The sequence below is a fragment of the Fusarium verticillioides genome (genome assembly GCF_000149555.1).
Source record: "Fusarium verticillioides 7600 chromosome Unknown supercont3.29, whole genome shotgun sequence".
In the NCBI taxonomy this organism is placed as follows: domain Eukaryota; kingdom Fungi; phylum Ascomycota; class Sordariomycetes; order Hypocreales; family Nectriaceae; genus Fusarium; species Fusarium verticillioides.
Window position 1 is genome coordinate 58951 of NW_017387866.1, and position 19774 is coordinate 78724.

Here is a 19774-nt window from a genome sequence, read left to right on the forward strand (position 1 = left end):
CTGGTAAGACAGCTGGTAGTAAGGAGCGAAAGGGACTCTAAATTTATCCTAAACTTTTAATAAGTTACCTAATTCTTATCATTATTTAGGATTGAGGCCTCGAGCTTTCTGTCCTCCCTTAGTCTTTACATATACTAAAGGCGACGTGATGCTTTTTTAGGAGATCTCCCCGAGCAGAGTATGAAATCTACTGTTTCTGTTCGGCAATAAGAGTATCGAAAAGCCCCATTCTGACAGTATCCAGCTCCTCAACATCCTTAATTTCTTGTTCAATCTGATCCAGACACTTCTGCTCGCTGTCCTGTTTGGGCCTCCAACCCAAAGCGATTCCATTCGCCGGCTCGAGATCACCACTGAGACTGGTCAACATTTGTATCATTTTGAGGCAACGGGAAATCTACTTGGGCATGCACATGGGACGAATGAACCTTCGTGGAAATCCCAGGGCATCAGCTGCAACATCGTAGTTAGGCCAGACTTTTGGTGTCGGCTCGTCAACAAGACCGCGGGCGTAGAGGCCCTCCGCAATCTTATCCATGATCTTCCACCAGCTGACGCGATGAGCAACTGAGAAGAAGTATCTCTCAGTTCCAACAGCGATAGGCTCCTCTTTCAGGATCTTATTGAGGATAAGAATATACAGATCCGTAAGATCGGAGATATGCACATTTCCAGGAGTCTTAAAATCTATTAGAACGGAACTTCTTGGTAGGCAAATGGTGGAAGGTTCTTACCGAGTCCACATCGAACTTATGGACCGTCCTCAACTTGATGCTTGTCCGAATCAAAGCAGGAATGTTGACAGAGAGCTTTCTGCACTCGCCAGTTCCACGCCCATCTGTGCTACCATTAGTATTCTGTAACAGATTGGACATTGTGGAGGATATCTACAAGTGAGCTGGATGGGAATGTTAAAAGTCTCAACGCCCTGGGCCTTGCCTTCATCGGCAAGGACAACGTTTGTCTGAGTTCCGTCAGCATGAGCAGTCACCTCTTATATTGGGCTCCAGGCCTACCTTTCGAACAGGGTTGTCAAGGCCAAGCTCCCTCTGTCTATCGATGAGGGGATCAGAGTCTTTGACCTTTCCGAAAGGCCATCCACCTTCCTCAGTGAACATGGACGCGACTGAAGACTTTACAATTGTTAGGAAGACTTCAGATATATGTAAGAGGAACTTGCATGAATCAGGTATGTTTTGTTGCCGGTAGCTCGGCGGCGGTCTCCAAGACCACTGAGCAGGTTCGACATCATGTCTGGGAAAATGGCTCCAGCTGCATGGATGACGATGTCGACTGAGAAGATTGTCAGACACTATGAAGCCAGAGACAAACAAAAAGCTCACTCTCATGTTTCGCAATTGCATATTGCACGGCAGGCTTATCTTGGAGGTCGACTAAGAAGGCATGGACTCTGTCGAGGTTCGATATCTTATCGACCTGATCTTGGGTTCGGGCAGCCGCGAAAATGTTGATGCCCATCAGCGTTTCATCGGTACGGGAAAGGATATCAGCGATGATAGAACCACCGCTGTTGACATTTAGCAAGGACGAGATCAAGCGAAATACTTCACTTACATGTAGCCAGCGGCTCCAGTAACAAGGACGTTGTGAGGCATGATGATGAGAAGAAACGGAATGTAATAAATTGCAGACTGTTGTTTAGTTATGAGTCTCTTGAGTCCTGAGTACCTCCTCTTAAGCAGATAACAGTCATTTATAGTGATCGTCTCTCGGTCTTTAGATGCCCGTCTTCATCCCAAGGGTAAGCCTTTTAGCAACAAGAGATAAAATGGCGGCCTTGATTGGCTCGGCTGACTCCACAACTGACCAATACCTGGAAATCCGCGCGTTTCCGGGAGGTTTGTCATCGCCGGGACAATCCCCTCTCTCTTAACACTATGACTGAGTCCCTATCAATGACAAACCTCTACCGCTCAACTAATCAGTATGGAACCCCGCGCATCTCCGACTAAGAAGGGAGGTTTCGATCGCCCTGCGATCAGTCGCCGCTCGGTACGATCACCACCATTCTCCAGCAGCACTGTTCATTGACCGACTCGCTTGTTAGTGTGATCAATGTCGAGCGAGAAAGGTACTCTGATCTTTTATATCTCTGAAGTCTTCTAAGATGTCGTAGATCGGATGCGACAGGGGAACACCTTGCTCCAACTGCGTTTCTGCCCGCGTCAACTGCACTCATAGCCGGATCGCGCCCAAATCAAGTCCTGCTAGGCAAAGAGTCTTGGTCTCCGAACAATAGTATTTAGGGTCCCATTGGTTATAGCGTTCTAAGCCTAATCATTCTGAAACAGTGAGCGAAAGATTGATGACATCTCCCGCGATGTCAGCAGCATTAAGACTCTGTTGGTAGGACTCGAGCTCAACAGAGCCACACCAACTCAAACATCACAGAAGCAACCTCGCTCGGCTTCTGTATCTCCAAGTCGAGCTGAAGTAATCAGTTCAGAGAAATCCCAATCGGCTGATAGAGCTGCTCTGCCTCCTCGCTGGGATTACTCTGCCCATATCATAGACTTTGTTCAGTCCATCATTCAGGACAATGGGCCTGTTCAAGGAGACATTGAGTGGAGCAACACCGTTTCTTCGCTGAAGAGTCTTGCGAATGCTTTAGAGAACCCACATATAACACGAAGCCAGCAGCCAAAACCTCATGAGCCGCCGGAAAGTATACCGACGCCCCCGTTAGAAGCCATCGTGCAAATTCTGCGATGGGTTAAAGGTAAGCCAGCACATGCTTCTCTCTATCAATGCTGACAATGATAGAACACTCGAGTGATTATAGAGTAGTCTGGATATGCCGCTTCCTTCCACTCGGCATCTTCCTAGATATTTGCAACAAGGTCTACTTCCGCGTTAAGGATCATACCGAGGCTGAGTTTATTATCGCGAATAGTTTCTTATCATACGTATTTGCTGAATATGCTGTCATTCACGGTGACGCGAAGTCACAAGAATACTGTCGCTTTTATCGATCCAAAGTTGGCGACGGTCTTACGAAACTGACTCTGTTGGCGACGCCATGCATGGAGTTGATCGCCGCACTTGCTCTCGGAGTATGCTCCCCTCATGCGTGGTTCCAAGACAAGAGCTAATGTTAGAAAGGCAATTTACTTGGTCGAGGAGAGTCGAGCATCACAGTCGTGGACATTGATATCGACCGCAATGACGCTATGCCAGACACTGGGCTATCACCGACTCGACTCGCTTAAAGATGGCCATCAACATATGCAGTCCGACTTATTCTGGGTCGTTTACGCATATGAAAAAGGCCTTTCATTGAGATTAGGACGATGCTCTGGTGTTCGTGACTCTGAAGTGTTGCTGACCCGCCAGGAAAATCAGCATCGATCCCTTCGTCTCGGGCGGATACAGGGAAAGGCATATGACCAGCTATATAGCTCGGAGGGCCTGGGCGCATCAAACAATACCCGTTGCGAGGTAGCTAAGGGGCTTGCACAGGAGCTACAGTCGATCATAGATGAGACGCATCACGAGATCGCAGTACGTGGCAATCCCTTCCGCTTTGTCATTGTGACTGACATAGTATGTAGCAAGCATTGGCGGAGAATAGAGACATGAATGATGATCCTATGAAAGTCATATACCTTCATTGCGATCTCGTTTGCCAATCAGCTTTGACGGCCATGGTCCTCAGAGTGCTGCCTGGCTCCCAAGGTATGGAGGTTCATGAAAGCTGTCTCACTGTTGCCCGAAACACCTTGGACCTGCATGATCAGTGCATGAAACTAGTCAACGGATGCAAAGATCCTCTGCTGATTCGAAGATATATAAACTGGTAAGCAGACTCTTCTTCAGCCGCATTTCTTACCGTCAGCTTACTTCCAGACAGGGCTATCTTGCATACACCCTTCTTTCCTTTCAGCATCGTCTTCGCTTACGCGGTGCGATACTCACTTTCGGAGGACTTTGAACGCCTAGACCGATTCGCATCATCGTTCAAGTCGGAGTTTAGCCATTCAGACCCAGCGACGCATCCCCATCGACTTTATGAACTTCTTAGCAAAGCCGCGCGACTCAGTGACAAAGCATGCCCTGAGCTTTCACACGCGAGCGGATCTCTTTCAAGCTCAAGCGACTTCACGATGATTGACCCCGAGGGAGTAAATACTGTGGATGACATAGGCGCAACTGGGGTTGCGACCGGGGCCGAATACGATGCGTCATTCCAGATTGGGGATTGGTTTCACAGTAACCAGCAATTTATGAGGCTCCTGCACGAAGACGTACCGTACTGAAATCAGCCTAGGGGAGGAAAGAAAACACAGAACCTCGATCCTAAATGACAAAAAGACTTAGGTAATGTAGTCTAAGCTTAGAATAACTTTTAATGGGTTTATTTTAGCACCCTATATCAAGGTTCGCTGTTTTCTTGCCCCCCGAGGTCAGCTATATTAATCCCTCTTGCGGATGACGTTATACATGATAGAACAAAGTGCAACACAGTAAGCTTATGCGGTAGTGAGTGACGTGTCAAGCTCTTCATATGATAGCTGAAGCAGAGCTCGAAAGCACATGCAGAGAGTTTTCAGTCCATAAATACTCTTCACATGGGATGGGGCTTCTAGATTACGGAAATAATGTGGAGTCTTCATCTGCAATTAAAAGCAAGGTTCTCATGCATAAATGTTCTGGAATCACAATCGGACACGCGGTGTAAGTGCGGATCCCTTCACATGCAAAACCAGGCGCTGTCTGTTGGGGCATCGCAGCCTAAACCCCAGCGGGTAAGGACAAGAAACCGAAGTGCCGTGTCACGGGGTGAATGGAATGTTGATGCGTCGGGCTGATTCAGTCGCCGATCGTTCCGTGCTGGACTTAGATTGCATTGTCAGATCAGCTCATGGCCAGGCCAGCTAAACTAGACTCTTATCGTCCGTCTACTCCGTATCGGCCCACGCGGGTGCCGAGGTTCACAGATATACCTGTCAATTGCCCCAACGAAACGAACTCACAGTGACATGTTGTTCTTTTTATTACGAAAACCCTTCAGCCTCACTTTCGGAGAAATGCACTAGACTAACGCTTTCAAACCTTGCATAGGCGTCTATCAGCATCATGCAAGCCTCAACCAACCAACACAATAACCAGCCTCTCGCTGCTGCTTTCAGTGGCGTAGCATCAACACCGTATTCCCTATTCGAGATCAGGTAAGCATCCAGAGCACACAATTTTTGAGCACTTACTAAAATAGCAACAAGACTCGAACGCGAATTTGTCGTATTCTGGGGCAGCCGATATGAATCAACAGATCAACTACTCAAGGGAGTCGTAGTCCTGTGTCTACAGTCGCCGCTCAAGCTTGACGAAGTCAGACTTCGCCTAGATGGTACTGTTCGTCATGCATGGCTGAACGATCCCGGCGTGGCCCACAACACCAGCATCATGAAGCACAAATGGCCCTCATTGCTGGAAACAGGTGGCAAGAGCGTCACTCTACCAGCTGGCAACTACGAGTGGCCTTTCGAACTGATGATGGCGGGAGATACTTCTGAGAGTCTCGAGGGTATCCGGGATGCTTCCATCACATATGGCTTGAGAGCAACGATCAGCAGAGGCAAGCTGGCTCGACATATCAGCTGTACCAAGAAGCTTCGAATCATCCGCACATTTGCGCCGACTGCCTTGGAGTTTATGCATAACATGAGTGTCGAGCAGACATGGATCAACAAAGTCGACTACTCTGTTTCCATACCGACAAAAGCTGCTGTTTTCGGAGGGTCTATTGTTCTCGAAACGCGATTTACACCACTGGTCAAAGGACTCGAAATCGAAAGGATCGTCGCGACTTTGGTGGAGTTTCAAGAGTTCAGCATGCACAGCAGACACTATATCTACACAAGAGAACACAAAAGCAAACGCGACATTTCTCAATGGGACTTTGAGATGTCAAGAGAGCAACACTGGCAGGATACTATAGAGGAAACGGGTCAAGAGGGATGGGTCATGAAGAAGACACTCCAATTACCGAAGAAGCTGAGCGAATGCATTCAAGACATAGACGCACAAGGCATCAGAGTCTATCACAAACTCAAGATACACATACCCATTCGCAACCAGGACGGGCATGTATCTCATGTAAGTCAACCTTTTCATGACCACGCGGGCTCAAAAACTAACTTCTAAGCTTGACTTGGGCATTCCTGTCAATATCTTCATCTCGCCGTCAATCACCCTTGACGACCAAGGAAACTTGATAGACCAATCCCCTAGCACACAAGGACCACCAAGCGAGTTAATAGGCCCACCAGTGTATGGTGAGCATATTTTAGATCAGCTATACGACAGTCTTGAGGACTGGCAAATCCCTGGGCAAGGCTCCCACCAAGGTGAGGGAGAGGGATCTGGTACCAGCACTCCTCATCACACAGACTCGAATGAAAGTCAGACATACGAGAGCTCCAACACATTTGAATTATCGCAGTCAAGCCAGAGTCACGACCCATCGCGCAGCTCATCCGAAACCGTGTCTACTGACCCAGAAGAATTTGCCGAACTTAGCAAAGTTCCGACATATCGCACGGCGCTCCGGACTCCATTGCAACCGCATACTCAGCAAGGCGGAGCCCTGCCTCCAGATTATCGAACGGCTGCGGCGACGGCAGCGAGTGATATTTGACATACAATGGCTATAACAAATTAATCTGGTTCTCCATGGGGCCTAGCCATGTATCTATCCCGCTTTACCATGATGGGGAATGTGTGCTTTGGATCAGGGGATAGCATTGAAACTGGTCCCCAAGACAAGAAATCATTCTTAGGGTGTATCATTATCCTTACATTGTATTTTCAGTTTGCAGCATCCGAAGAAACAGCGGTTCACTGCATGATCTCCTGATTTAAGCGGTCTATGGTCTCGTTTGGTGCTATCATGTCACCCACTGAGTTGGTAATGGCAAGACCCATGGTTCCGTTCAGCTAGTACAACTCTGTAGAAGTATAATTTATGATTCATCTTATTTCTTAATTTTACTTTGTATTTAATTGTAGAACAATAATCTTTCCATAGGAGAAATAGTTACAAGGAGCCAAAACTAGATATACTTAGCCTCAGGGGGGAAGAAAATACTAAACCTTAATATAAGGTATTAAAATAAACTTAGTAAAGAGCACCCTAAGCTTAGGCTAAATTTATCTAATATTTTTATCGCTTAGGGTCAAGGTCCCGAGTTTTCTTTCCTCCCCTAGCTTGGCTAATAAGTAGAATTCGTTAATATAGATAGCAATAATGATAGCAAGATGGTTCTGATAATAGACTTCTAAGCCTACCAACCTTCAATTTCCATACCCCACTCTTTGTCCTCTCTCGCTCCTGACCTCTCTGTGAAAGTCAAAGCGTCTCTTCTCTCCAATGGGCATTTGTATGCTCCAGCATCCACTCGTTCTTCCTAAGCTTCACTGCCTAGAGCTCATCGACATCTTACACCTAAGACCAAAGATTCCAGAAAGAATAGTAAGTAAAGGCATACTAGATTTACTGCAATATGCTTGTAAATGACGGGCTTGAGATCAACCGAGCATGGTGGTTATTAGCAATTCTTGACATTTATCGTGAGTTCGCGATCTCCAACACGATGCTGGCAAGCTTCTGGGGTATGCTCAGGAAAGGGCTATGAGAGGAAGGCAACCGATACTTCTGAACGATGACCCCCTGTTCTTCAACCTTTTCAATCATGCCCTCCTGCAAAAAGCTGAGCAATCCTTGATCCTCCTCACAAATGGTGTAGGACAGCGGAACAACACGCCATGCCACTTTCTGACAATTGATAGGAGCGCATTGTACATCCGTTCCATGGGCTACCGTGGTACTCTTGGCCCATTGGGCTTCCTCCTCCGGCAGGTCATGATAGAAAAGTTGAATGGGATCAGTCGGCACAAGAGTTCCATCTGATTGAGGAACTAGTGCCGGAGGCAGCTTTCCACCAAAGAGACCGGTCAATGAATCATTTTCCGAAGGCACGAAGGCGGCGACGAAGATCATGTCCGTGACGCCCCCTTCTTTTGACTCGGGGGAAACAGCAAAGCTTGCCAAAGCTGCAGAAGCCAGCATGCCTCCCCATGAGTGGGCAATGACAGTGAAGTGCGTGCCTGCTGCAACTTCCTTAGAGGGGAGGCCTTTGATGAAGTCGATATCATCTTGTATTGTTTTATTTGGTGGCACAGCGTTATTGTTTGTTGGAAGGCGCTCGCATATGACTTTTATACCATGGCTCTCCAGCTCATGAATGAGTTTGTAGTAGTGATCATGGACATGCCAGGCTCCTGTGATCAAGAGCAATGCGTTGAAACCTGCCATTGACAAGATAGTTAACTTCTTAGCTCTGCGAAAAGAATGTAATGCTTTGCAATCATGTTGAGCTTCTGGTTGATAGAAGGGGATTTATATACAGCTTGTATGCTCGGTGAGAAGGCCAAAAATGGAAGCCCATTCGAGGCGCTGCAAGTTTTTGACGGCGGTAATTCTGATGGCCAGTAGGTAAATCTGTCTTAGTCTTGCATACTTGTAAGTCAAACTATGTGATTAATTACTCTGTTCACCTCAGCTTTTGCCATGGGGAGTAGCTACTAAGTGAAGCTTGAAGCCCCCAATCCCTTAAATGGCAAGGCACTGTAGCGCTCAGACGCCCGGAACAGTGGCCCAGGACCATCACTATTTAAGCGCTATTGACGTACGGGTGCTTTTACTATAAGAACGCTTCAAGATTAAAATCACAGTACACAAGTGACGGTTTGCTGGGTGAAAGAAAAAGAGAAGTCCGTATACAGGCAGTCTACCGAGAAAATGCTATGAACCAAATGATAACAGGCGTCTACAATTCCACCAGTATTCCCTGCTCAAGGAGCATTGGGGTCCACACGGATCAAGCATGATCCCATTCCAGGGACCTTACCCCAAGTCTCATGGGTCTCCCGCACGTTCTCCAAATCCCAGACCTTCTTGATCGGTACCTCAACCTTTCCATCAATGAGAAGGTTCATAACAGCTTGAAGATCTTCCATGAATGTCGCACGATCGCGGTCAATGTAGTAGAAGGATGTGCTTCTTTTGGTAAACAAGCAACCATTCTTCGCCAGTAGCTTGGCCATTCCGACATACTGCGATCGCGGTTTGGCGTCGTCGCCCTGGAGGATGTTCATGTTACCACCAAAACCGACAAGACGCGAGGGCTCGTCGGTGATGAGAATGTCCCATGAATCATTGTAGTGCTCAAAACCAATTGGGTCATAGACTACGTGTGCGCCACCGCGCCGCTTCATTTCGCTGACCCAGTTCTTGTTGGCATACGTAAAGGGCGTCACTCCGAGCTGGCGAAGAGACTCATGGTTGCGCTCTGAAGCGGTGCCGTAGACTTCAGCGCCCTCAAGCAGGCAGAGGGTCATAATGGCATAACCAACAGCTCCACTGATGGAATGGATGAAGACGCGCTGACCTTTGCCAACCAAATTTGTCGCGCGATGAACAAGACCGTAAGCAGTGTTCCAGTCGAGGAAAGCAGCGACCGCCTGTTGCAGATCAACTCGCTCAGGAATAGCGATCAAATACTTTTCGAGGATATTGATCTTCTGAGCCTCAGCGTCGTACACGCTAAGAGCGCCAACGAGCTGACCAGGGCGGAATTTGGAGGAGTTGACCCCATTAGAGCTGACGCGACCAACGAAGCAGTAGCCGGGTGTCAAAGGTGCCGCTTTTTGCATGGGGTATGTGCCAAGTCGCATCTGGATGTCGGCGCCAGAGAAGCCTGAGTAGATGACATCGACCTGGACTTCGTTTTTTGCTGGAGGGGGTATTTGAGCTGTGACGACGCTCACGTTGGAGGGACCGCCATAGGCAGAGTAGACGACTTTGCGGATGGTATGAGTGGCCATTGTGTTGGTGATAAAATGCTAGAAGGTGGTGTAAAGTTAATTGATGCGTTGAGTGAATGCTTTGTATTGATTGAGTAATGGTGAATCAGAAATGAACTGAAGGTTTATCCGTCGCTTATATATACTAACTTGATCTCCAACTCAAGTTTTAAACTCGCAATCCAACGGTTGTATTCGCAATCCTCATCATCATGTTCAGCCTTGAAGTCCATCTCGCTCGATTCTCGGGGCACTGTGGCCAATCAGCATTCTCCGTTCAGTGACCTCGCGTTTCGCTGGCTCTGTCGCGAGACTCCAAAAGTCTCCATAAATGCGCTCAAAACGAGTGGACAAGTTGCTTCGAAGCTTTTGTCGTATGAGGAAATGTGTTGGACGATCTGATGCAGTCAGCAGCGAATGTCCGATGGAGCGGAGCAAATGTTATCCCGCTTAAGCCATTGCCTGAAGCGACTAAAAGCTTTAGGCAAGCTTAGTATTCTCTAGCGAGCTCTTCGACCAGTTTATTTTGACACCCCAGTTTGATGTCCCCCTGTGTTGTGCCTCACCATAGCCACAGAGCACTCGCATCTCACGATGAAGTCACTCATGAGTGACTCAACAGTCCAGTCTTTGGACACACAGGCTTCGTGATCTTGCTATTTTAGAAAATGCTGAGGTACAGGAGCAACTGCTTTGCTTTGTCTCTTCATTCCATGTAACGACAGTGCTTTCGGATCAGGTGAGCCATGTCTGGTCAAAGCGCTGGGTTGGCCATGTGTAGATAGCCCGTAAGCGACGATGAAAATATAACCAACAACCGCGAGGGCAATTTTCTATCCCTTGTCTCACAAAAACTGCGGCAAACTTCAAGATGCATCGTTACTCCCTTCAAAAGGTAGGCGATGAGTATGTATATACTCGCATTTTCGAAGAGTGGGAAGACTCGGACTATGAGGATGGGGGCGATGATGAAGAATTTGTCATTAATCAAGAAATCGCTCAATTGATTGCCTGGATAGATCAATCTGAGGAGTCTTTGCCCATCATCGAAGAAGTGCACGCTAGATACCATAAACCGGTCGGCAAACACATAGCGGGTAACAGCTCTCACAGAAATGAAGTCCAGCGTTTCTGGCTACTTGAATGGCACAGCGGTAGGTCCAAAACATTCAACAATTGAGCTCACCGAGGCAAATACATAGATCAGACACTAATCTGTCGTTGAGCTCAGAAAGGAGGTAGCGATCTCAGGCTTCCAGGATATGGTCTCCCCTTGAATTTCGGCATAAACAAGGAACGCCATCCTTTCCTTCTTGGCTTGCCTGAAGAAGATTGGAAGTCACGAACACTCATGAACCGCGAAGTATTCATGATCAAATTGGAGGAGGGCATCACAAACAAGCCACATTGGTGGGAGAAAGTCTTGAATGCTGATATTATCTCCAAATGGAAGCAAGAAGCGTTGCAAATGCCATGGGCAAGCTATCAGCACAATGGTGATTTTACGAGCAAAATGGCAGACATGGTAAGTGCCAATAGGACCGACCGATGGTATTTTGTGGCTGACGCGGTGCAGTGCTTCAAAGATCTTGCAACCAGGGCTGGAATTTACGAACAAACGAAGCAAATTCCCGTGATGGAATCTTCCGCTTGTACCATCGAGTCTAACGCGCTTCTCTCCAACGACTTAATGCAGAGGCTCAGGGCTGCGGCTGCATTACTTGAAGACGTTCCTAACTCCCAGCGAGACTGGCATCCGGGAAGTGACGAGATGGTTCTGGACCTTGTTCATCCCTCACTCTGGCCGTTGGTGTTTGGCCGATCTCGAATTATATCTGGCAAATATGTAACCCTGGGCAAATGCCCTGATCATTGCGACTCGGGAGAAATCATCCCTGAGCCTAAAAGGCCGTGTCTCAGAATGCCTAATGACTTTCAATCTTCCACTGACGATCCACTGACGATAGTGATAAGAGAGCTCTGTCGCTGCGATATCAATGGCTTCCATGCGATGTTAATTTGACAGGTGGTCGACCACAAATCAAGAGCTACATCAACAATCTTCACCCTGTCCGATACAAAGCCGTATATTCTCTTGTCGAAGACCTCGTTGAGAAATCCCTTCCGGCTTGGGATATTATCTGCCGCTCAGCTCGCAAAGAGTTCAGGTTCAAGAGATTTGGAACTGTTCATGAAGTCAAGTGGACGTGCAACGTGCCCGAGATTTGTGCGAAGATGCATGGCTGCTATCCGAGTAGTAGATTGTTCGCACAAGGCGAGGATTACGACAGCGGTTTGGAAATTAGTTCTGTATTTGAAGAGGGCGAACAGTTGAACAGGGAATGGTGGTCAGAAACTCGCAAGATCAAATGCCCAGAACCCTTAGAGGATGCAACATACGCTCTTGACACATCCCACTTCAAAACCGAAGAATTTTTCAACAATCTCTCAGATTCAAGTCATTGCCAAGATGGCGAATATACATCTGACTCCTGAGAAACCTAAGTATGAGGGTGGCTCGTGGTACGTTGAAGGGCAACTAAATGAACACATCTGCGCCACGGCACTGTTCTACTATGACAGCGATAACATCACCGAGTCTCGTCTTTCGTTTCGTAATCATGTGTATATATACAACTTAAGAGATAGGTTTAGTTACTCTCAGGGATACCACCATGGCATTGAAGCGATCTTTGCCATCAAGACCAAAGGGGATAAGATGCAGGATCTCGGGAGCGTCATCACGCAAGAAGGTCGAGCTTTATTTTTCCCCAATATTTATCAGCATCGAGTTGAACCCTTTGAGCCAGCTGACAAGACTCGCCCTGGCTATCGCAAGATTGTCGCTCTGTTTCTTGTTGACCCAGTCATCCAGATCATCTCGACAGGCAACGTGCCCCTTCAACAAAAGCATTGGTGGAAGGATGGGCTCAGGGACTCAGAACCGCTTAATTGCCTTCCTAGCGAAACCAGAGATGCAATAACTCGGGAGGTAGGCTATCCTTATGGAATAGATGAAGCAAGACTGGTTAGAGAAGATTTGATATCAGAGCGAAAGGTTGTGAACAGCGACGACCTCAGACAATGGGCTCAGAGTTGGAACTTCTGCAAACACTGACTGATCTTCCAGATAAATCCATATTACTCATCCTTATTTTATTGAGCAGCTGAAATATATTCACGATTTGCTGCCCAACAGTGCCAAACCTCCGTGATCGAGTTCAAGGACCTCTCACACCCTACTCTGAATGGAAATGAGCGGGTAACGACATCATGGCTGGTGTTGGACCGGCTCATGTGCGCTCACAAAGAATGTTTAGGCTGCCAGCGCTACCTCCCAAAGGCGGACAGCATCGAAGTCTATGCTAGCAAGAAACAGGGAACCCTTTGAGCGATCCTCCCAAGCCAACATTTCGTACCCTCCTTTACTAGTGACCTTGCCCTGTTCGTTCCTCCACTTGCCAGCATTTGGCCCATCTTCTGTTCCACCTCTTGCAAACCGCCATTTGACTTCCTGTTTGAGGTCGTACACTTCGATACTCCAATCACCGAAAGTCCAAACAGCAAGCTTATTTCCACCATCGAAGAACCTCATTTCCAAAGTCCCAAGAAAGTCTTGCATCATATCACGAGACTCCTTCTCTACTGGACAAGCATCTGTAGAGAATAGCCGTTTCTGTAGTAACTTCTTCTCACCAATATCTAGGAGAAGTAGCTCGCCACTGCTCTCCCCACCTACAGCAAGCCACGGGTTTGTTGGATGCCATGCAAGAGTCCTTCTCCAACGATCAGAGCGTTGCCCCTTGTAGACCCAGTACTGCTCTCCGTCAGCCAGGGAATAGACCCATACGTTGCTTGGTCCATCCGTTGCTACGAAGTAGCTCGAGTCAGGACTGAAAGCACCAGCCCAGTTCTGCCCCTCAGTCTTGAATTTGTACTTTTGCTCTCCTGTAGTAGCATCCCAAATGCGGATGGACTCGTCCCATGATACAGAAGCAAAGACCGATTCATCAGGACTCCATCCTGTCCACATGATTGCATCAGTGTGTCCCTTCAGAAGCAGACTCTTGGAGAGATCGCCCGAGGAAACGATCTGAATATCCCATGGGTCGTCACCATTCGAGATAGGTGACTCTCCGGGCAAATATGTCATCCAATCTCCTGAAGGGCTGAAAATTTGAGACCCGTGAGCTGATTGCAGTCGTCCTTCTATGGTCTCCTTACTCGCCGCGATGTGCTTGGAGACAGTGCGACTGACAGCAGGTCCGATAGTTCCCTCTAGATGGCGGAGTTCGTCCTTACTTAGATTGATACCGGCTCCCGCTAACTTGTCTGCAGCAGCTGAAAGAGCGGCCTGACTGGCATCTCGTAAGTGGTCCTCACCCAGTCTCGGTGCCGACCTTTCTTCTTCAATGTTCCACAGAATGATCGTAGGTGGTTCAGTATGCCCCGAATCGTCGTATACCTGCTCTTCACTCGAGACCAGCATGTCTGGACGGCCGGCTCTGAATGCCAAGGTCTCGATTTTGTTTGAATGACCCCTCAGAATTGCAACAGTATCCCAGCTCTGGGTATCGAGGATATGGATGGCATGGTCGATTCCAAGAGCAAGATACTTTCCGTTGCTGCTCACAGAACCAATATGAGGCTTCCTTTCGAAGTTGATCTTCCTTATCTCATCATCCCATTGTTGTTTGCCGTTCTTGGCATATGGGAAAGGGTTCCCTTGAGATGTAGTGAAGTCTTGCTTGATTGCATACCGCCAATCCTTCAGTAACTGGTCACTTGAGTAGCTTGGCATGGCTAATTGAGAATGATAGTTGATGATGGGGTTCATCAAATAATGAGAGTCTTAAAGACAAAGCCGACATACATATATATGATACGACATCTCGCGGGGTTGTTGCCTAGAGTCCTATGAGTCACGTGTATGTAGAATGTTGTCGACCAACAGTTACGAAATAGGCAGCTGCTTGACTCAATGGGATGACATTATTTCGTATTACCGTTGCTAGAATTCAATAGCATGCTTTAGGAGTTACTATAGTACAGGATTAATTACTAGGTAGCTAACGCAACCGACATCTCGCCATTAGAAGGTGGTACCGATACTACGATGTCGGCAATACTGGAGGGAGCAAGAAAGATTCCGGCGTCAGACTAACATACCAAATTTGGCTGGTGTAAATCTGGTGTTAATTACACAAGTTCATTAAGACTTTATATTAATCGACACAGAGTTCTAGAGTTTTCTTGCCTCCATATGTATTATCTCCCTGAACGTTGCCGCCTTAATATGCCTTTACTACATGTTGAATTGTCCTATTTTCTATAGTCTTATACCTTGATTTGGTCTTAAACAGGCTGTAGAAAGGTTTATTGTCTCTCTCTATGGCTTTGTATTGACAGACTGATGCGGACTCTTCCCCTGTCTTATATATCTGAATCGGCGGTGAGGAATAGATTTGCTAACTGTTCTGTTGCCTTGAACTCTAAAATTGCACATACCTTGTCTAAAGCCTATTATAAGAATTTGCTCTTTCTGTTTAGGCTTGTGCGGAGAATTTACCGAAGCAAAAGTAACGACGGGGACATCACGTCAAGAGGTATAATTGCTTTGTTTCACCACCATATACGATATGATAATAGGAACAACCAGGATCGCACTTCAAAATGAATTATGTTCAACTTCACACAAAGTGCACGGTGGCGAGACCAGTCAGGGTCGTCCCGAGCGAGCTTGCGACGCACCATATGAAACCCGTCATGGCAAGGGAGCTGTTGTCAACTGCACAGTCAATCTGGAGCACCATGTGATTTTGCATCACATCCGCGGACGAATTGAGGAAGATCATCGTATAGAAATAGGCTCTCTTGAACCATTCTTCCTGGAGGATCTCCCGAAATTGAGTCGTCTCAGGGCCACTCAATTTTGCAACAAGACAGTGCCACTCTATCTACCTTTCGCCGATGGTCCTAGAAGAGGGCTCGAACCAATGTTTCTTATTACTATTTGCAATTATATCGATCGGCGATGGTTTCAACCATCTCGAGTAAGTATTGATCAGGGGCGATTCATTGTCAAGATAGTGAATCCTAGTGATCGGCCCCTGACGCCAAATCTCGACTCTGCAGTCAGCTCAGCACTGCGCATGCACATGATGATCAATACTCGCATTTACTCTATTGATACAGATCCATTCTATGCAACATTGCCATTATTAAGAGCCATGATGATTGTGATTCCATGACAGAGCTATTAACATGTGACGTTCTGAGAAGCATCGCTAAGATGGGCGTTCTAGTCATAGCCACTAGAGAGCAAAGTGGTCTCAGCGCATCGATATGACAAGGATTATGTCTGTCATGATGCAGCGGAGTAAATATTTATGGCTCTTTATTCAGAAGCCATGAGTCAGACAAGTTGGAGTCGATAATGTTAAAGTAAGCCAAGTAGTCATGCTCTTGAATCTCAGAGACTATCGAGGTTTTGACTGAGAACAAGTCGGTAAGATTGTCTCTTCTTGGCTCCTACTATCCGAGGGGCAAGGAAGAGCGTATTTGTAAACAAATACTTTAAAAGAGAATCTATTAAAGAGAGAGACTTAGCATCAGGGCAATTACTAGAATGCTTATAAAATAGTATTAAGTCAGATATAATAAAAAGGCAATATTAGCTGCAGAAGCACCGGTCAACAACGTAAGCTTTCATTGACTCTCAATCCGTTTACGCATATATTACAGATATCCTTGAGTTTTACTTTAAAGACTGCAAAAATGCAAGATTTGCAAAAATAACATACAACAGCGGGGATTCGCTGGTCGTCACCGACCCAACTACTAATCAGCCGGTTAGTGGCTTGACTATGGGAGAGCGGACGGGATCCCGTATTTTCCACTACCTTTGGTCGTATGTGACAGTGTAAGCTGTAGTTACAGTATATAGCTGCGCCACATTTTACCTGGTAAAAGGTTGTGAAGTTAGGGATCTCCAGTACATGCTTGCACTACCAAAGAGACTGCATGGTAGAGGTAGCGGACTGACTAGTGCAGACTAAGAAACCGGGTTCGTGTTAGCCAAGCCTGTTTTGTTGCTCTTATTAGCGTTAATTTGTTCGATGTAACCTCGTCTTGTTTGACTCGTGCGTGAGGCATCGCGTCCCTTCATCGACACACGTGTGCTTATCGCATCAATCTCAATAGTCTAGACAAGCCATCTGCCAAAGCCCGATCGCCAAAAACATTGAATGAAGCTTGAGTTATTGTCCAAACTAAACCTTCGTGGTTGAACTAATGAACTGGATTGGTCGGTGAAGAGTCTCATGGTGGAACCACGTGGGATGTAGACCAGCTGTAATACGGCCACCCGGGAACTAGTCGTAGATCAGAAGCCTCCGCATGATCAACTCGGCACTTTGCGGGTATTTTTCGCATTGCTCTCGTTAATTCTTATACATCAAGATGCGTCCTCGTCTGGCGGAAAATGTTACAGTCATAGCAAGCGTCTGTGCTGTCCGTGTTTTTTTGCCTCAACTGCAGGAATCATGAATCTCTCAGGCTACTTTTGTAGCCAGAATGACAAGGACGATATCGAGTATCGACCTCTTCGACCAACCAGCCCGACGAATGAAGATGACTTGCAGTCCTACCCAGCATGCTGTTCTTTGCGAAGAAGGCCATGTATAAGAAGCCGGAGGAAATGGCTGTGTCGGTTTCTCGCGGCTTTTGCTGGAGCATGTCTAATCCTGTCAGTTCTTACTCAGCTGTCTGTCGCATGCATGGGCTGACATCTTGACCAGAATCGCATTCTTCTTGATGACATTTGTTATCGAGCGGTATGCTGTCCACACCTTTGAAACTTCTGGCTTTGCCTTGGCCGATCCTATCGAGAAGTACGGCGATGCTATAGAAAGTGCCAAGAGATGGGTTAAAGTCCTGTCGCCTCAAGTTACTCCAGTTATGGTCCATTCTCACAACGACTACTTGAGGCCACGGCCATTATTCTCAGCTTTATCTGTTGGCTGTGCGAGTGTTGAGGCCGACGTTTGGCTCAGCAAGAATGGTGAAGACCTCTTGGTCGGCCATCACTGGTGGAATCTCACACCAGAGAGGACCCTAAACTCTCTCTACATTGAGCCATTGCTGGCAATACTCGACTCCTTTAACGCCCCACAATTGCCGGGTGAACTTGAGGGCCAGGGACACCGTGCTGGTGTTTTTGCTAGCCATCCAAACAAGACACTGATTCTATTCATCGATGTCAAGAACGAATCAGAGAAGACCTGGCCGGTAGTTCTGAAGCATCTGGAACCTTTGAGACAGAAGGGATACCTTTCATATCACCAAAATAATGGATCAACGCCAGCAGGCCAGGCATTTCATTCCGGCCCACTGACTGTCGTCGGAACCGGCAATATTAGCAAGAGGCGGGATGTGAATATCGGATCCGATTTACAAAGGTGGCGACAATACCACGACGTATTTCTCGATGCATCATTGGATCTTCTATCCCACCCAGGGTTCTGCGAGAGAAACGACACGCTTTGTCGTGAAGTGGAAGAGAATGAGTTTTACACAGCTTCTGTATCTCTCTTCAGAGCTATCGGAACTGTCATCCCGTACTTCAGCAAGTCACAACGTAAGAAGCTCGTAAGTCAGATTCAACTTGCAAAGAAGTTGAACCTGAAGTCGAGATACTGGGAGCTACCAGGCTGGCCTGTATCCCGAAGGAACTACGTTTGGAGGACACTCGATCACGAGGGAGTTGACTTGATCAACGCTGATGATATAGTCAGTGCAACGACGAAGCAGTGGCACTCGAATTATGCTATAGAAGGCGCATGGGTTCTTGGTATTGCCTCATGTCTCTTTAGCTTCCTCTTTACCATCATGTGGCTAGGAAAGAGGATGGTGTTTCGTATGATGACCGTTTAGAATGATTAGCTAGTTTAGGATACCCCTTCTCATGAGAGAAATACCATATACGAACTCAAGATCGATATCGGAGCTTCAGTTGTAGCTTACTTCAACCTTGTCGGCTATTATTTCTGCTAAGTGCTTTTCATATTTTAACATATAGTTATTTTGTAGGTCAAGGCATTTCGGGTGTATGATGGCGCCCTCATTCCATATTGGTCAGCTGCGAAGAATGTTTCTGCTTTTCTAGTACGCTCCTATCATATGAAATCTTAAACTTACGAATGTCCAGTGGGCCGATTCTCGTTCTCGAAGCGGATCAATTAGTCAGGACTAGAAGTCAAGCTTTCTGGCGGAGAGGCCTTCTCACATAGTGAGTTACGGTATGTGTTAACATCTCTCTTGTCCCCCAGATACATGATCATCCCGCGCGACAGTGTTGTCCTTCGTAGAAAAATGCCTTACTAGACCGCAAGATGCCCCATGAAAGCACGGACAGGACCGATGCTGGGCAATTTGCCGCCTTAACCGCTTGGGGGCTTGGCGCATGTTAGAAGACACTAAACACCAACGACAAACAAGCTTGATACACAGCGTCTGCATCTGAAACCAAAACTCGCAAGTTACAGGCTCGTTACAACCCAATAAATTCTTCACTTGGGGATTCTGACAGATGGTGGCAACACCCCATATGCAGTGTCCCATTGGACATGACGACGCTCCTGTTCTAAAAATACCAATCCCTGCATCTTCATTCGCAACGGTCAACGGTAGTCCAAACGCCAAGAAAGCAATGACCAGAGACGAGAGGGCCAAGCGTCGCTCAAGCCTCCGCAGACAATACGTGGCATCACTCAATCTTCTGAGGCTGTGCTCATGATAATCCACATTAACCAGTCTCAGGCTCTCCGATTGGGTCTGGTCACGAGGGTTGTTGGAGACGTCAACTGTGGCTGGGAAACCCATCTTTGCC

General features: G+C 47.1%; 9 protein-coding genes and 1 non-coding gene across 10 annotated transcripts; 5 read left to right on the forward strand and 5 right to left on the reverse strand.

Moving 5' to 3' along the window:
* Window positions 1–187: 187 nt before the first annotated feature.
* On the reverse strand, window positions 188–1665 carry FVEG_14102 (hypothetical protein; the record flags this gene model as incomplete). Its single annotated transcript, XM_018903439.1, has 8 exons — window positions 1576–1665; window positions 1344–1528; window positions 1177–1293; window positions 1017–1153; window positions 892–964; window positions 735–838; window positions 402–679; window positions 188–353 (listed from the first exon to the last, which is right to left on the reverse strand). Exons 1-8 carry the CDS (start codon window positions 1614–1616, stop codon window positions 188–190), a joined length of 1101 nt encoding a protein of 366 aa, XP_018762201.1. The 5' UTR covers window positions 1617–1665.
* A 463-nt stretch (window positions 1666–2128) lies between these two features.
* FVEG_14103 (hypothetical protein) lies at window positions 2129–4308 on the forward strand (the record flags this gene model as incomplete). Its single annotated transcript, XM_018903440.1, has 6 exons — window positions 2129–2133; window positions 2313–2740; window positions 2785–3074; window positions 3124–3522; window positions 3573–3817; window positions 3872–4308. 6 exons carry the CDS (start codon window positions 2129–2131, stop codon window positions 4275–4277), a joined length of 1773 nt encoding a protein of 590 aa, XP_018762202.1. The 3' UTR covers window positions 4278–4308.
* Window positions 4309–4948: 640 nt separating this feature from the next.
* Window positions 4949–7049, forward strand: FVEG_17733 (hypothetical protein). Its single transcript, XM_018906960.1, has 3 exons — window positions 4949–5189; window positions 5241–6117; window positions 6167–7049. The coding sequence occupies exons 1-3, from the start codon at window positions 5098–5100 to the stop codon at window positions 6656–6658; spliced, it is 1461 nt and encodes a 486-aa protein (XP_018762203.1). The 5' UTR covers window positions 4949–5097; the 3' UTR covers window positions 6659–7049.
* Window positions 7050–7585: 536 nt separating this feature from the next.
* Window positions 7586–8335, reverse strand: FVEG_14107 (hypothetical protein; the record flags this gene model as incomplete). The annotated part of the gene is made up of 1 exon (XM_018903441.1): window positions 7586–8335. The coding sequence occupies one exon, from the start codon at window positions 8333–8335 to the stop codon at window positions 7586–7588; it is 750 nt and encodes a 249-aa protein (XP_018762204.1).
* Window positions 8336–8771: 436 nt separating this feature from the next.
* FVEG_14108 (hypothetical protein) lies at window positions 8772–9968 on the reverse strand. The gene has a single exon (XM_018903442.1). The coding sequence runs from the start codon at window positions 9904–9906 to the stop codon at window positions 8875–8877; it is 1032 nt and encodes a 343-aa protein (XP_018762205.1). The 5' UTR covers window positions 9907–9968; the 3' UTR covers window positions 8772–8874.
* Window positions 9969–10756: 788 nt separating this feature from the next.
* Window positions 10757–12271, forward strand: FVEG_17734 (hypothetical protein; the record flags this gene model as incomplete). The annotated part of the gene is made up of 5 exons (XM_018906961.1): window positions 10757–11039; window positions 11112–11410; window positions 11462–11796; window positions 11853–12178; window positions 12225–12271. 5 exons carry the CDS (start codon window positions 10757–10759, stop codon window positions 12269–12271), a joined length of 1290 nt encoding a protein of 429 aa, XP_018762206.1.
* Window positions 12272–12355: 84 nt separating this feature from the next.
* On the forward strand, window positions 12356–13143 carry FVEG_17735 (hypothetical protein; the record flags this gene model as incomplete). The annotated part of the gene is made up of 2 exons (XM_018906962.1): window positions 12356–12980; window positions 13085–13143. 2 exons carry the CDS (start codon window positions 12356–12358, stop codon window positions 13141–13143), a joined length of 684 nt encoding a protein of 227 aa, XP_018762207.1.
* On the reverse strand, window positions 12913–14743 carry FVEG_14110 (hypothetical protein). Its single transcript, XM_018903443.1, has one exon. The coding sequence runs from the start codon at window positions 14720–14722 to the stop codon at window positions 13202–13204; it is 1521 nt and encodes a 506-aa protein (XP_018762208.1). The 5' UTR covers window positions 14723–14743; the 3' UTR covers window positions 12913–13201.
* A 1938-nt stretch (window positions 14744–16681) lies between these two features.
* FVEG_17736 lies at window positions 16682–16797 on the reverse strand. Its single transcript, XR_001989339.1, has one exon. It is a non-coding gene; the product is annotated as a 5S ribosomal RNA (ribosomal RNA).
* A 903-nt stretch (window positions 16798–17700) lies between these two features.
* On the forward strand, window positions 17701–18884 carry FVEG_14111 (hypothetical protein; the record flags this gene model as incomplete). Its single annotated transcript, XM_018903444.1, has 1 exon — window positions 17701–18884. The coding sequence occupies one exon, from the start codon at window positions 17701–17703 to the stop codon at window positions 18817–18819; it is 1119 nt and encodes a 372-aa protein (XP_018762209.1). The 3' UTR covers window positions 18820–18884.
* Window positions 18885–19774: the final 890 nt, after the last annotated feature.